Below are 16,889 nucleotides of genomic sequence, written 5' to 3' on the forward strand. Positions count from 1 at the left end.
GGGGGGTCCCCTCAGCCCAGCCTGCACCCTCTCCAATCTGGGAGCCCTCAGGGAATGTCCAACTGCAGGTTAAAGCCTGATCCCGAGGACATCCCTCTCACAATCGGGGACTGCTGGCTCCTAACTGCTCAGTTGCCTGCCTGCCTGATTGCCCCTAACTGCCCCCTGTCAGCCTGGTTGCCCCCAACTGCCCTCCCCCACCACTGGCCTGGTTGCCCCTTACTGCCTCCCCCGCCCCCCCCGCCAGCCTGATCACCCCCAACTTCCCTCCTGCCACCTGGTCACCCCCAACTGCCCCCTCCACACACACACTGGCTTGGTCATCCCCAACTGCCCCATGCAGCCTGCTGTTCATTCATTTGGTCGTCCCTCACTAACCCCCCTGCCGGCCTGGTCGCCCCACGCAGCCTGTTGTTCGGTTGTTTGGTCGTCCCTCACTAACCCCCCTTCTGGCCTGGTCGCCCCACACAGCCTGCTGTTCGGTTGTTTGGTTGTCCCTCACTAACCCCCCTGCCAGCCTTGTTGCCCCACGCAGCCTGCTGTTTGGTCGTCCGTCTGGTTGTTTTGGTCGTGATGGCACCTGGCTTTTTATATATTAAGGTCATATTCGTTTTAATGTGTATCTGTGCTCTATAGTTCTATCTCAGCTGTGATGAAGTATAGCTTATAATTTTCCTCCATTGTGTAGGTTATCTACCTATTAAATTCCATATTTTTCATGTTATTATTGTTATAATATCTATTCTCCATGAAATCCATTGTCTCTGTGAGAAGCCTACTGGCTTATCTTTAAAAAACATTCTTGTGTTCTTTACTGTATGAAGCTACTTTCATTGCTTCTGCTTACAATCTCCTGCTGTATGCAGCCCAGGAGATGAAAACACTGATGAACCAATATGAAACTATCAAGCAAGATGCTGTAGAATGGACCCAGCCTTCCAAATCTCTATATTCCAGTGGGTGATGAAACTGGCAAAAACCAAATCACAAGAGGCTACTATTATTATGGTGTTTGGGGAGGGCAATATGAAAATATATAGAGTAGAGAGTATTTTACATTATCCGAAAATATCAAGGACCACTTTCTTGAGAAGGTAACAATTGGGCTAAGTCTAAGGGTGTAAGTAGATATTCTTCAAGCAGACAAAAGGAGGAAGGGAATGCCTGGCGAATAGAATTGCCTGGGAGGCAGAAAGGCCAAAAGGGGAGCATGTAGATTTTTGGAAATATAAATACATCCTGGAACGTGCATTTTGTGTATTTTAATTTTTTTGATATGCCTCTCTTTGATTTATAAAAGAAATACTTTGGCTAAAGAGTATTAGTTTTATGATATTGATATGTACCAACCTGTGAAATAATTCAAATAAAAATATTATGTGGACATGTATAAGAAAATTCCTCTTAAGTATTTGTTATTTTGATATATCAAATATTCAATTACAAACCTCCATTTACTTCTATTGATAGATTCAAAAGGCAAGTGAAGTCTGGATCCTTAGAGGTCATTTCAATACCTGCCTTTTTTTATCCAGATATGTTCCATGCCATGCAATCAACTGAGGATTTACAAAAACTAGAGAGGTATGAAATTTAGAAAATTGTAGCCTTAAGTAACTAACTTCATTTGATGAAATGTTGGAATCAGCATCTAATAGATCCTATTTCAAATGCAGCCAGCTCCTATTGACTTTCAAGAGCTATGTAGATCACTTCCCAACTCTGTATTCAGTGACATCAGTTGGTAACATGAAATCAGGAGCATTTCCACCACAGAAATGGGCAAAAGCTACAAATCAGGGCTGATCCCCTGTCCCACACAGAGACAGTTGTTTTATGTTTTAATTTCCTAAGTGTGCCTATAAGCAAAATTAAATAATGACAAATATTAACAGATTTTATTACTTATCTTTAGTTGGCGAATGAAACAAGTTTTGGATTTTTGTTTTTTGATGCTGTATGCCCAACCCAAGGCCATGTATTATCTACAGGTATGACCTTGATATAAATATAAAGTGGAAGTTCTCTCTCTCTCTTTTGATTCCTTCCTTCTTCATTGTATTCCTCCACCTTTCTTTATACTCATAAAATAGAAAATACTCATTATATTAAAATACCACAAGGAAGCTTAAAATTGATTATATATTAGTCTTCTTTCTGGGGTCACTATTAACAGCAGAAAATATAGTTACCTGAAGCAAAATGAAAATAATTTATCTAGAAAAAAAGAAAAGAAATTGTACTGCCTACATTTGTCTGCCTACAAATTTATTGGTTTAAATAAACATAATTTGAGTACTTGTTATATGTTGGACAGTGTATATGCTTATCCCTGCTATCCTACATAGCTTCAGATTTTATGAGTAATACTAGTGGCCCAGTGCATGAAATTTGTGCACATTAAAAGGGGATTAATTAGAGGAAATATTTTTTTTAATTTAATATATTTTATTGATTTTTTACAGAGAGGAAGGGAGAGGGATAGAAAGCTAGAAACATCGACCTGCTGCCTCCTGCACACCCCTTACTGGGGATGTACCCGCAACAAAGATACATGCCCTTGACCGGAATCGAACCTGGGACCCTTCAGTCTGTAGGCCGATGCTCTATCCACTGAGCCGAACTGGTTTTGGCGAGGAAATATTTTAATAATGCTATTTGCCCTTTCTCTATAACAGAAGTGTCAGAGATGAAAGAAAATTAGTAAAATGTATATGAAAATCGTCCTCCTGTCAGAGTCTGGAGTACACCATGGGACCCAGATTCAAGTTCTCGCCCACCCATGTGCGCCTCAAAATCACACGAGACCCAGACCCGGCCAGGCCCCCACCATTGGGCTAGATCCAGACCTGGCTGGTCCCACCCTTATCAAGCGCCGCCAGTTGGGGGGGGGGGGGGCGGCGCAACCTCAGGTCCCCTGGCAGGCGGGGTGGGGGGCATGCCTTGAGGTCCCCCGTCAAACCCCACCGGACGGGGGACGCAGCCTCAGGTTCCCTGGCCCGGTGCCAGGAGGGGAGTGCAGCCTCAGATCCTCTGTCAAGCCCTATGGGGGCGGGGTTGGGGTGCAGCCTCAGGTCCCTGCTGATTGCTCGTTAAAGCTCTTTACGGAAACTCGGCCTCTGCTGTGGGTGCAGCCATCTTGTGTTATGGAAACCCCCACCTTCACGTGGGCGCTGCCATCTTTGTGGAAGAGTGACAGTCAATTTGCATATTCCCTCTTTATTATATAGGACTAGAGGCCCAGTGCATGGATTCATGCACAGGTGGGGTCCCTCGGCCTGGCCTGTGGGGATCGGGCTCAAACTGCTCTCTAACATCCCCCGAGGGGTCCTGGATTGTGAGAGGGTGCAGGCCAGGCCAAGGGACCCCACTGGTGCATGATCCATGGGGAGGGACCATGGAGGGCTCTAGGGCATGTCCTGCCTGACTTGCCCAGTCCCGATCGGCCAGACCCCCAGCAGCAATCTAACCTACTGGTTTGAGTGTCTGCCCCCTGGTGGTCAGTGCACTGGTCAGTGATTGGTAGAATGGTCAAATGGTCAGAAACTTAGCATATTAGGCTTTTATTATATAGGATAGTTATATAGTGCCTATGTTGTATTTATGAAGTAAATCAATTACCTATAGTTTGTACCCCCTGAGTTCCTGCATATTGTTAAATAGTAATGTTATGTTTCCCTCCAGTAAGTATATCCTCACTACATGAGACACTGTGCAGTTGTGAGAAGAGTTTGAAGAATGTCATTAAAGAACAGAGTTAGAAAAAGGCCTGAAGAAAGGTTTTCTCTTTTATGGGAAGAAATAAAAAATCCTTTTTGATTCCTAGTTAGTAACAATGGAATTGAAACATGACATCCAGCCAGTGTACCCTTAGAAACAACATAACTCTATTTTGTGCTCTGGTAATGTGCCTGAGGACTTCCACATTCTTCTGCTAAGTCATTTAGGAGGCCCTCTGAGTCTGGAGATTATGCATAATATGTATTAAATTTAAAAAGAGCCTGGCTGGTATGACTCGGTGGTTGACCGTCAACTTATGAACTAGGAGGTTATGGTTCGATTTTGGTCAGGGCACATGCCCAGGTTTTGGCTCAATCTCCAGTAGGAGGTGTGCAGGAGGCTGATCAAGGATTCTCATCATTGATATTTCTATCTCTCTATCTCTTCCTCTTTGAAATCAATAAAAATATATTAAATTTAAAAAGAAAAATCTAGTTTCTATCCTCCCCATTGAGAACTATTTTGAGGTTTACTGTCAATCTTCCAAAGAAAATTTAGAGTGAATGAATGTTACATGTTAGCATTCAGGAAAGAAAGAGATAATCCCTGGTCTTAGAATCAGAAAATGAAAATTGACTAACAGTAAATATCCTCAGTGAACTGAACTATAAATAAAATTATTACCTCATAAAAACATTTTTCAGTGTAGTCTATTGAAAGTATTTATAATAGTAGTCTATAATAAGTTAATATAAATTATTCAATAGAAGCACCAAAGGTACTAATGCCTTTTTGTGTTTTTTTTTTTCCCAGCTAGAAGATGACATCATAGCTAAAAAGATGTACTTTACAAAAATCACAGATTTTGTACATAGTATCACTTCAAATAATTGGTTTTATATTGAGTTTTCAGTTCTTGGATTCATAGGTAAGCAATGAGTCAATTTTGTGGGGTCCAGCTTTTTAGCATGATAACCTTAATAGTTCTTAAGAACTTATCAAAAAGTTTGTTACTAAATGAAAAGGAATAGCATGATTTCTACAAAAATACAATTACTTTACTAGTAAAATCAGATTCAAGGATCTGAATTTCAGAAAATGTATTTTTAAACCAATTTTTTTTCTGGATGGGAAATGTAAATAAGCTGATTGACATACATGCATATGTCAAAAACGTTATACAAAAACGTTAAGATAGCACCCCTTGTTAAATGCTTGCTGTGTGTCTGGCACTCAGGTTAGCTCAGTGACTAAGATGAACTTCTCTCGATTTTACATAGAAAAAGACATGCAAAAAGCAGTTGCAGAGAAAAGAATTTTAACTTAGGACTATTGTACTGTGAAGTTCCTGTAATTCCCGTATTCCAAAAGTGACATACTATAAAAAAAAGAGGTATATGAGTTATATTCACCAAGAAAAGTTCCTAAAATTGTGCTCATGATGAGATTTTTTAATTTTAGAATTTTCTGTGGACTTTTCCTTTCTTTCCTCCCTTCCATTCTTTTTTTAAATTTGGCTCTGACGGCAGCAGGTTGAAGTACCACGCTCTCTTTGTGGTGCGTGTTTTCATTGCTCAGGCAGGGGCCCTCTCTTATTTTATTCTTTTGTTTTATGCCCGATTCCTACTCCCACTTCCTCCTACCCCTCCAATAGATTTTCACTCTAATATGTGCAAAATATCATATAGGCATACATATATCCATGTAAAATATTTGGTGTTGATCATGTTTGTACCTGTTTAAAATTGACATAAGTGGCGAAGTGATAAACCTCTCCCTGTTCCTTACATTTTTGTCCTCGAAACCAGATGTTAAAACTGTCAGCATGTTGCTTTACGTTCGTTTAGTTCATTGCTTCTTACTGCTGGATAAGTGCTACCTAACACTCCATTTGGCTCATCCATTCCCAGAGTGGTGGACCTTGATGGTCTGCAACTCTGCCACCACAAAGAAATGAAGTGACATATGTGTCCCCTGGAGTGGGATCACTGAGGGCAAATTAGCTGGGTCGCTAAGTACCACCAGGTTGCCTCGCACATTGGCTGAACAGTGTATATGCCCATAAGCCGTGAGGTGAGCGCCTGCTTCCCCATATGCTTGATAGCATTTGATTTTCCCCAGCAAAAAAAATTTTTTTTTATGTTGGGCAGAGTATAAAGCATTTCTTGGGTTGCTAGTCAAATCCATCTGTTCTTCATATACTTACTTGACCACTCACTTTCTTTCCCAAAGTTTCTATAGAGTGGTATGGAATCCAATCTTAAGGCCCTGAAGGTTTTTGCTCAGCTTTGGTTAAAATAAGAAGAAAATTGGGTAACTATAATACCTGATGAGAAGCTTGCAGAGAAAATAATTTTGTTGACATATTATTCTGAGAAGTTTAAATTCTTTTTATCTTTCTCAGCAAAGTCAGGTATGAGAATGATAGAGAATATTCACTTTCTGTTCACCACAAGGGAACATTGAACAAGGAGCATGCTGTATGTGATGCTGAAGTCTTCTTTAAGATTAACTTTACAAAGTCTTTTTAAAGTTATTACAGTTCTTTAGCTGATATTTACCAAAAATATGAGCTTGCTAAATAGGATTTTACAATATACTAACAAAGATAGGGCAAACATGAATATTAAATCAACATTTCCATCAGTAAATCACTTGCTTTGGTTACTTTTTCTCCATAGGAAAGCTATTTAAATCTGAGAACTTAACTGACTTCATACAGTTTTTTTTAATGTTCTACAAAGATAAACCTATAGACTGGCTGTTGGGGGACATTTTTAAGGTGAAGATGTGTAACCCAGGAGAAACTTTTGTGAGTATGTTTTTATTTTGTAAATACCAAGTATTTTAGAATAATACTATCTGTCTAATACAATAACCTAAAATTTGTTTACCAAACCAAAGCTGATGAGTGCATCAGTTTTTTAACTTCCAATATTCTAAATTTTTATTGACACCTTCTACCTACTAAATGAAGTACTGAGAGGTCAAAGTGCAGTGAGAAGTACAAACAATGGGACACAAAAAGTGAAGAAACAGAAAAAAGGCAATAAAATGGTAAGCCTAAATCCAACCATGTCAGTATTTACTCCAAATATAAACAGCCAAGGTGTACCAACTAAGAGACAGTTTATCAGAATGGATTAAAAAATCCTATGCAATTAATTGCTTTCTGTACTCAATTTAGGTAGATTAAAAGTAAAAGATGAAAAAAGAGCCCTAGCCAGTTTTGCTCAGTGGATAGAGCGTCGGCCTTCGGACTTAAGGGTCCTGGTTCGATTCACTTCAAGGACACATGCCTGGGTTGCAGGCTCTATCCCCAGTAGAGGGCGTGCAGGAGGCAGCTGATCAATGATTCTTCTCATCATTGATGTTTCTATCTCTCTCTCCCTTGATCTCTGAAATCAATAAAGATATATTTTTAAAAAAGATAGAAAAGATGTTCTATGCAGACACTAATAAAAGGAAATCTGTAGTAGCTATATTAATATCAAAGTAGATTTCAAAGCCAAAGAAAAATTGCCCAGGGATCAAGAAAGATACTATATATTGATAAAAGAGTCAAGATGATATAGCAATCCTAAAAGTGTATGCATCTTACAAAAGAGCCTCAAAATATATGAAGCAAAAGATGACAGAACTGGAAGGAGAGATTAGACCAAATGTCAGTATTGAGTAGAAATGCATTTCAGTAAGCCTGCAATATTAAAAATTACTATGTATTTAAACTGGAGATGTATTTTAATGAATTTTCTATAAATACAGTATACAAAATAATTTTCAGGAAGCGATCAGAATAATTTTAAATGTTTGTTTTTAATAGGAGTGATGCCACGGTAATCTTATTTTTATTTTTAAGGAGACTATCCAAATCTCTTTTCATTAACCAAAATATTGGCTCTGTTTTAATCCTACACTTTCTACTATTTAAAAAAAACACACGAGATGGTATAATTTAGTATAGGAATTAATGAATATGGGAAGAGGAAGAAAAATGTAGTCTGAGGGAAATAGGAAGGTAGGAAAACACCAAAAACTTCATTTATGTTTTGAATAAAGAGAAAGGGCGAGGAAAATTATACAGTATCTCCCCCTTATTTGTGGTTTTAATTTTCACGGTTTTAGTTATCTAAGGTCAACCACAGTCTAAAAATATTAAATGGAAAATTCCAAAAATAACCAATTCATAAGTTTTAAATTGCACACCGTTCTGAGTAGTGTGATGAAATCTTGCGCTGTCCAGATTCGTCCCGCCCAGGACGGCACCAGCCCTTTGTCCAGCATCTCCCCCTTGTATATGCTTCCTTCCCATCAGTCACCTAGGAGTCAGCTCAGTTATCAGACCCACTTTCATAGTATCGTGTTCAGTTAATCCTTACTTTACTTAATAATGCTACATTCGCATAACTTTTATTCCAGTATGTTTTTATAATTGTTCTATTTTATTATTAGTTATTGTTGTTAATCTCTTACTGTGCCTAATTTAGAAATTAAACTTTATCAGAGGTATGCATGTATAAGAATAAACATAGTATATATAGGGTTTAGTACTATTTATGGTTTCAGGCATCCACTGGAAGTCATGCAGATAGGGCGGGGGAGGGAGTGGGAAGGGAGATACTGTACTTGGTACAACAATAGCCTGGTTTTCTAAGATAGAGTTCATGAAAATACTTGCTTTAATTAAAGCCCTTTTGTATTTCAACTCTTTTGTTCTATCATTCCTGTGAAGAAAAAGCTAAGAATTAAATGTTCTGTTAAAATTTTAAAATTTTAATATAGGCTGATGGCTAAAGCATAATAAAGATATTTCTATCAGTAAATGCAATAAAAAGGAGTATTTGAGGCCTGGCTGGTGTGGGTCAGTGGTTCAGCATCGACCTATGAACCAGGAGGTCATGGTTCCATTCCGGATTAGGGAACAGGCTCGGGTTGTGGGCTGGATCCCCAGTAGGGGGTGTGCAGGAGGCAGCTGATCAATGATTCTCTCTCATCATTGATGTTTCTCTCTCCCCTCTCCCTTCCTCTCTCTGAAATCAATAAAATCATATTTTTAAAAAAGAGTATGTGAGTTTTAAGCAAAGATTATTGTTTCTCTTTTTCCCCAGGAGAAATGTGTAGAACGAAATAAGCAAATTCGTATTCGATATAAACCTTCCCTTTTCCAGCATGTGGGAATACAGTCATCACATCGTGGAACTGAACAATATTTAAAAGTAAGATTTTGAAATGGTAATTGAAAAAGAAATAATGTTTCATGAACTTATAAACTATTATTTAGAAAAGAAGAGATCAGAACATGAGCGAGACTGTAAAATATGGTTATTTAGATACAATTCATCTTATGCCAGACTGTATATTGTGAAGACCAATCATCTTTTCAAGACCCAAGTTATCTATCATGGTTGGAAAATTCAGCCTATGTAAACGTCGTTGCCTCACTGTTTCCAGCTGTGCAATTTAAAGAGTAAGACTAAAAAAAGTGTTTTGAAAATCATAAAGTTAACTATTTTATTATCTTTAATGAAATAATATTAAAAATTATATAAGAATATTTCAAAATAAAATGCTCCTGCTATTAAATTAAAAATGTATTTTCATTCTTATTTCAGGCCACTATTTACCAGATAAACAAAAATTCAGCAGTTTGGTTTTTAGTCATTTTAAAATTTTCCTTCATTTTTGGAAACAATTTGTAATTGACTTCAGCATCTTGGTGGGGTAGAAGAAGCAAAGACTTCAGAGTAAAAACACTGCGTTTTTAGTTATGGTGCCTAAATACACGGTATTGGGCAAGGCCTACCGCTCCTGTGAGCTCTCTTCACCTATAAACAAGGAGTTTAAATGAGATGATCCTTCAGATTTCTTCTGTCTTTGAAATACTATTGACACGTCTGCACACAACAAAGCGAATGGTTGCTTTAATCCTTAGTTGAATTGAGAGAAAGGCACATCTGTATCCTCCCATCATTTCACCAATTATTTATGACCTTCTTTCCACCTTCTCTTTCTTTGTGTATTTATTATATGGTGCCTGGGACAGTGCCTGGAGCACAGTGTAAACTCAGTAAATGTTAGCTATTAGCTATCAGGCAAGGTAGAATTCAAGATACAAAGTGTTGGTTAAACAAGACAAGTGTCTGGAATAATGAAAATTTAACTGTTAGAAATCTTTATGTAAAAAGCAATACCATCAAAATACATGAAACATAGCCATAGATGATGCAGAAAGAAATTAGTCTATGCCATTCTATTTGTTGGTGCTATTATAATGGCATATTTTTCTTCCATTAGATATATATATTAGAGGCCTGATCCACGAAATTCATGTAAGGGGCTTGGTCCTCACAGCCCCGCCTGCCTGGGCCGGCCCTCGCAGCCCTGGCTTCGTCCTGAAGGTCATCCAGATGGTGGTTCTGCTCTTCGGTCTAATTAGCATATTAGCTCTTTATTATATAGGATTTTTCTTGCTGAGTAAGATATTTTAATCTTACCTTTGTAAATTCACAACAGATTCAGTAGAATGTACATCTAATCACTAATTTTTTGATGTTATAATCTTAGTTTTTTCTTTTTTTATCTTCCATACCACATAAATAGGAATATGTAACAGCTTAATGCTATGTCAAAGTGATTATATTTAAATTATTTTTTAATTTCTAACAGGATATCTACTATTAGGAGTTACATAATTCTAACACCTTTTATAATGATCAGAATTCTTTGGAAAAAATGGCATAACAAGGATTAGACTATTTCCCAACCTTCTTCATAGTGGATAAGCGACTATGTCATATTTTTAAAAAGTTAAACCTTCAATTATAAACTAGTAAGTATAAAAATGATATACTGTATAAATATATAGAATATTATCAGATATTAATCATATTTTATATTCTTCTGTGTATTAAAGTTTTGTACATATAACTTTTTTTAAATATATATTTTACTGATTTTTTTACAGAGAGGAAGGGAGAGGGATAGAGAGTTAGAAACATCAATGAGAGAGAAACATTGATCAGCTGCCTCCTGCACGCCCCCTACTGGGGATGTGCCCGCAACCAAGGTACATGCCCTTGACCGGAATCGAACCTGGGACCTCTCAGTCCTTAGGCCAACGCTCTATCCACTGAGCCAAACTGGTTAGGGCTGTACATATAACTTTAAAAAAATATATTTTTAAATTTATTTCAGAGAGGAAGAGGGAGGGAGAGAGAGAGAGAGAGAGAGAGAGAGAGAGAGAGAGAGAGAGAGAGAGAGAGAGAGAAACATCAATGATGAGAGAAAATCATCCATCAACTGCCTCCTGCATGCCTCCCTACCCCCACTGGGGATTGAGCCTGCAACTTGGGCATGGGCCCTGACCAGGAATCAAACCACATGTGGCCGGGCTGTGCATATAATTTTCTGATACACTCACAATATTCTATTTGAGAAGAATCAATCAGTATTTCCTTTCTCTTTTTTATCATGTACTATAGATGTAGATGTACAGTGATTTTGGAGACAATAGATCTGAGTTTAAGGCCTTATTTGTATCAATGGATAAAACAATATGGATGAATCTCTGACACATTATGCTAAGTGAAAAAAGCCAGTTGCAAAAGACTTTCAATTGTATGATTCTATTTGTATAAAATTCTAGGTAAAGCAGGTCCTGATGTCTCATTATGATTATAATTTGCATTTCTTTAATGACCAGTGATGTTGAACAATATGTGTGTATATGTAAATATAATAATGAAATATATATTTTAATGAAATATATATTTGTGAAATGTCTATTCAGATATTTGCCCATTTTAAAAATTGGGTTGTTTGCCTTTTTAATTTTGAATTGTAATATTCCTATATTGGTATAGTCTGATCACACCTCTCAGCTATGGCTTGCCCTTTCATTTTCTTAAGTGTTTGCTTGTTTATTTTTATCTTTCTCTGTCACATGCTTTCTCAAATATTTAGTGATTCATGGTTGTCTGTTGAATTTTAATGAGCTTATAGAAAACTAGAGGCCCAGTGCACAAAATTCGTGCATGGAGTGGGGGTGGTCCCTCAGCCCAGCCTTCACCCTCTCACAATCCAGGACTGCTGGTTCCTAACTGCTCGCCTGCCTGCCTGCCTGCCTGCCTGATTACCCCTAACCCCTCTGCCTGCCTGATCGCCCCTAACAGCCTCTGCCTGCTTGCCTGATTGCCCCTAACCACTTGTCTGCCTGTCTGATTGCCCCTAACCACTCACCTGCCTGCCTGATTGCCCCTAACCACCTCTGCCTCAGCCCCCACCACCACAGCTTCATCAGGAAGGATGTCTGGAATGATGTCCGGAAGGTTGTTCAGCTGTCCTGTCTAATTAGCATATTATGCTTTTATTATTATAGATGTTAATATTGGTCAATTTTGAGTGGTGGCAATATGGGTAAATTTTCTCCCCTTCCCTGTCCCCCACACTACACTTATCCTCATATTTATTTATAAAAATGTAAGAATGAAGGAGGCTTCCCCGGAAGTTTTGGCATATAGGTAGGATTTGTTGGTTTGCAGACTGTATTAGTGTATTTGAGTGGCTAGGTTTCTATTGTTTTGTGGGGTGTGTGTGTGTGTGTGTGTGTGTGTGTGTGTGTGTGTGTGTGTGTTTGCCTAGTGGTTTGAGAGAAGGAACACCCGCGTGCCCAGGATACAGGGTGCTTTGTTCTGGGCAAAGATGCCTGCTCTGGTTATATCAGGTGGCTCATTCCACTTTGGTTAGAGAAGACTGGGTGTGTGTGCGTTGCCTGAGCCATAAAGTCCTGGCTGCTCAGGTTTGGGCGTTCAATGCTCCTGACACAGACTCTCATTTCATTCTCATGGTTTACCCCAGTTTAGCTCCCATCTTCCACCAAATCTGCCATCTCTACTGTAGCCCCCATCCATGTGTCTAGGCACAGATTCCTCATCCCCTCTTTGCCAGTCCGTACTCTCCCATTACATTTATATCTCTCATCAATTTGATGAAAGGTCTCCTAGGCTAAGAGTCCCCCTGCATCCTTGACCCTTTGGAGTTTCACCTTTTTTATGCATTTACTGTCATTTCATTGAGGTCTAGCCATCCACCATCTTGAACCAAGTGTTTGGATATTTCATTTCAGTTTTAAACTTTTCTTTTTCTAATCCTCACCTGAAGATATGCTCATTGATTTTAGAGAGAGAGAAGAAGGGGTAGAGAGAGATAAACATTGGTGTGAGAGAGAAACATTGATCAGTTGCCTCCTGTACATGCCCCAACCAGGGTGGGGAGATCAAACCCACAACCTAGGTATGTGCCCTGACCAGAAATCAAACCTGAAACCTTTTGGTACACAGGACAATGCTTCAACCAACTGAGCCACCTGGCCAGGACAGCTTTTCAAAAATACAATTTTATTAAGTAAAGTAAGATTTACTTATGGCCCCATAGAGATTGTCTTCCTCTTTTCTTTATCCAGGACCAACATTTTTCTTATGTTTTCCTTAATATTCATTCCATAATTCAGTCTTCTTTTTTTAAACACACCTTTATGTAAAATTTTTTCCATAGCCAGTTAAATTACACTTCTCAAAAAAAAAACCTTTTTAAATGTAAGCTATAGTTTAATAAGCAGAAAAAATAGTTTATCTCTATTTATCTATCTTGGAGTTCAAAAATAATTTAATGAAACAAAATTTATCTTAGTGATAATTTTTTTTAGCTTCTGAAATGTAAAAATCTTGCCCGTTTTCAATTTAAAGGTTTGTTATCATTTTATGTTCTACATCTATAATAAACTTGCAAAATTTCTTTTAGAAACAACTAAAATATTTCAGTATCAATACTTTCTGAAAGCAGGGGAATTTATATAATTTGATAAGCTTCCTCCTACGTCAGAAGTCATTTTCCTTTTACTGCAGTGGAAGCAGTTGAATTAGTATAATTTGCTTTTGCTTCCTCCAACATGAAAAGTAATTTGCCTTTTACTGCATTGCTGTGGGCATAAGGCAAAGTATTTCGATCTGTTGGAGATATACTGTAAAGGACTTACAGTTACTTTGAATTTCAGTTAAGTAATGGCTTTTTTTGTGTGTGCGTGATACATTTGTTTTGTTATTGTTGCTAAATTTAAGCATAGTTGGAGGTGATGGAGGGAGCCGTAAGTTTATGCCCTTGACTTGTATTAACCAATGACATATGGAATGTTTGCATTTTCTTCAAAACTGTTGAAGTGTTCTGTCTCTCTTATGTAAAGTCACATGTGACAATTTTCTCTTAGAATTTGGAATTAGAAAACAGAAATTCTTTGCCAGAGAATTGTCAGGGTCCCTTTGGTTCATTGTGAGTTTTTTTCACTCCTTTGGTGAACAAAAAATCCAAAACTAATTTTATGGAAACATAATACTTATCTTATATTCACAGCATAATTTCTCCACTCCTCATTTTACATTTATTCTCTAGTTTTTTTCCCTATATTTCTGTTAAAAGATTATTGTATTTTCATGTTGTTTCCCTAAATATTTTCTTTATTGATACTTTAAATTATAAAAATAAAATAAAATGGAGGTTTAAAATATTTGCACCTTATCTACAGCCGTTTGTTGGCTGTAATAACAATCCAACAATACAGGTTTCCCAGTGGTGGAAATCTACTTTTAATCATTTTAACACCACGACAATATTAAAACTGACATTGTCTCATATATCTTACGAGTTATATCTTCTGCCAGTGTAAAGTTATCTTCTCTATTTAATAGGTGTCAAAAGGACAGAAAAATGAAAGAATATAATCAAGTATTTGTCATGAAAATAATTACATCCTCATGAATTAATATTTCTAGATGTTACAGTTTTATAATTTTTTTATTTTTTTCAATTATGGTTTACATTCAATATTATTTTGTATTAGTTTCAGGTGTTCTGCATAGTGGTTAGATGATCATATAGTTTACAACGTGTTCCCCCGATATTTCCAGTACCCGCCTGGCACCGTACATAGTTATGATGATATTACTGACTGTATTCCCTATGCTGGACTTTACATCCCTGTGACTATTCTGTATCTACCAATCTGTAATTCTCAATCCTTTCACCTTTTTCACCCATCCCCCAATACCCCTCCCGCCTGGCAACCATCAGTCTGTTCTCTGTATCTATGAGTCTGTTTCTGTTTTGTTCATTTATATTGTTCTTTAGTTCCCACAAGTACTGTAAGTGAAATCACATGGTATTTGTCTTTCTCTGACTGACCTCTTTCACTTTCTAGGTACACCCATGCTGTTACAAATGGTAAAATTTCTTTTTTATGGCCAAGTAAACTCCATTGTATGTAGGACCACAGCTTTTTTTTTATCCACTTTCTATTGATGGGCATTTAGATTGCTTCCATTTGAAAGAATATATCCACCCCTATGTTCATTACAGCATTATTTACAGATTTGTTATTTGTATTTCAGGAAATACGAAGCTAATAATCATAACAAGAAGAAACTCTGTAATACCTTGGGACCTCAGAAACTGTGCTTTCTAAATGGCATCTTTCAGACATTGTAATAATGAAAGTATATAATTATATAGAAAAGGAGAAAACAGTGAGCAAACTAGTGGACTTGAAAGCATTAAACTATCTCTTATGTTAAGAAAAATTAGAACATTTATTTATTATGTTTGTATTCTTACAATTTAATATTAAAATAGTAAAGGCAGGGAAGCTTTTAAAAATTGAGAAATGTATTTTGTTGACTTAGATAGTGATGCCAGTACATAATCTCAATAAATAGCTAAAAGTTCAGAAACTTGACATTGTCATGGACAGGTTCAGTATGAATTGGTGTATGTCCTAATACATTTTATTAAGACATCTAAAGAAACAGAAAGCAAACGTTGAAGCAAGCCAAGGTCTGAGAGTGCCATATCTTCTTGTCTTTTAAATAATGTATTTATAATGATAAACTTATGCCTAAATGCCATTTGATCTGATTACCAAACATCTTGATATGTATATATTCTGATAGTCATTCAGTTCTAAAAAAAAGAAAGATTTCATACTTTCTCTTATTACCTTTTTAACTCATTGGTTATTTGGGAATGTGCATGGGTTGTTAAAAGTATATATTGATTTGCCATACTTTATTGTTTATTGCTTATTTAATTACATTGTTAGAGAACTTTATGTAATAAAATTTGAGAACTGTTATGAATTCTTATGTTTCATACAAATTTGAGAAGAATGTGTAGTCTCTATATGCATTTTAAAATATGTTGCATTAATTTGTTTTTATAAATGTATTATGCTTTTAAAATGTATTCTTAAAATATTCCTATTTATTGGTACAGGGCTCCCTTATGTCAGCCTTTTAAAGTTACTTGTTCAAGTCTTTTGAGTCGTTACTAATTTTTGTCTGCCTGGTCCATCAATTTCTTATAGGAGTCCATTAAGATCTACTATTCTTCTTGTTATTCTATTGAGTTTTAGTTTATTTATTTTGAGAAATAACAAGATATTTCCTCCTTTTTATCCTTCGTCAAGTATGAAAATCTTAATTCATACTGCTGTTTTATCATTGAGTGCCAAAAATGCACATTTACCTCAGTATGAAGTGTATTACATACCAATGTATAAAGAGAATATGCAAGATGAACTTTCATGTGTCCATTTCATTCTCGCCTTTTAGAGGAAAAGAAGTTATATCTCAAAGCTGGTGAGGGGGAGCGAAAAAGACATTATATGTATGTTAAAAAAATTTAAATTTGACTTAAATTATGAATTTTTAAAGCATATTTCAAGCTAATATGAAAAATTAGAGCTAAGTCCAGGTACAGCATTTTTTGAAAAGATGGCAGCATTCCTTGAAAAGGTGCCTTCTTGGACTTCATAGTCTACCATCCAAGACTCAAACAAAACTCCTGAAGGGGTGGGGCCATAAAGTGGGACAGTATTAAAGGATGCTGTCTGACATATCACTGACTGTGACTGAAAAGCTGAGGTGATTCCAAAGGAATGCTGCTTTGGTGCTCATTCTGACCAAAATACCCTGAGAGTGGCAGATGCTAGAAGGAAAAAAAGAAGTTAAAAGACAGCCTTAAAGATTTAACCCCATAGCTGCTGTCCTTAATAGACTGATTCAGAATAAGAGTTTTGGTGGTCAGCACAAAGCATTTCTAGAAAAAGTTCCTAATGTGACCAG

The 16,889-nt window shown here is 36.9% G+C and overlaps 1 protein-coding gene across 1 annotated transcript in view; it reads left to right on the forward strand.

Moving 5' to 3' along the window:
• Window positions 1-15,680, forward strand: part of MGAT4D (MGAT4 family member D) — a 33,150-nt gene extending 17,470 nt beyond the window's left edge. Inside the window, exons 6-12 of the mRNA XM_054716977.1 lie at window positions 1,471-1,584; window positions 1,916-1,991; window positions 4,534-4,648; window positions 6,402-6,532; window positions 8,829-8,936; window positions 10,387-10,549; window positions 15,159-15,680. Coding sequence (XP_054572952.1) covers window positions 1,471-1,584; window positions 1,916-1,991; window positions 4,534-4,648; window positions 6,402-6,532; window positions 8,829-8,936; window positions 10,387-10,401 — 559 coding nt within the window. The 3' untranslated portion in view covers window positions 10,402-10,549; window positions 15,159-15,680. The remainder of the gene's footprint in view (window positions 1-1,470; window positions 1,585-1,915; window positions 1,992-4,533; window positions 4,649-6,401; window positions 6,533-8,828; window positions 8,937-10,386; window positions 10,550-15,158) is intronic.
• Window positions 15,681-16,889: the final 1,209 nt, after the last annotated feature.

This window comes from Eptesicus fuscus, chromosome 6 (assembly GCF_027574615.1).
Source record: "Eptesicus fuscus isolate TK198812 chromosome 6, DD_ASM_mEF_20220401, whole genome shotgun sequence".
Classification (NCBI taxonomy): domain Eukaryota; kingdom Metazoa; phylum Chordata; class Mammalia; order Chiroptera; family Vespertilionidae; genus Eptesicus; species Eptesicus fuscus.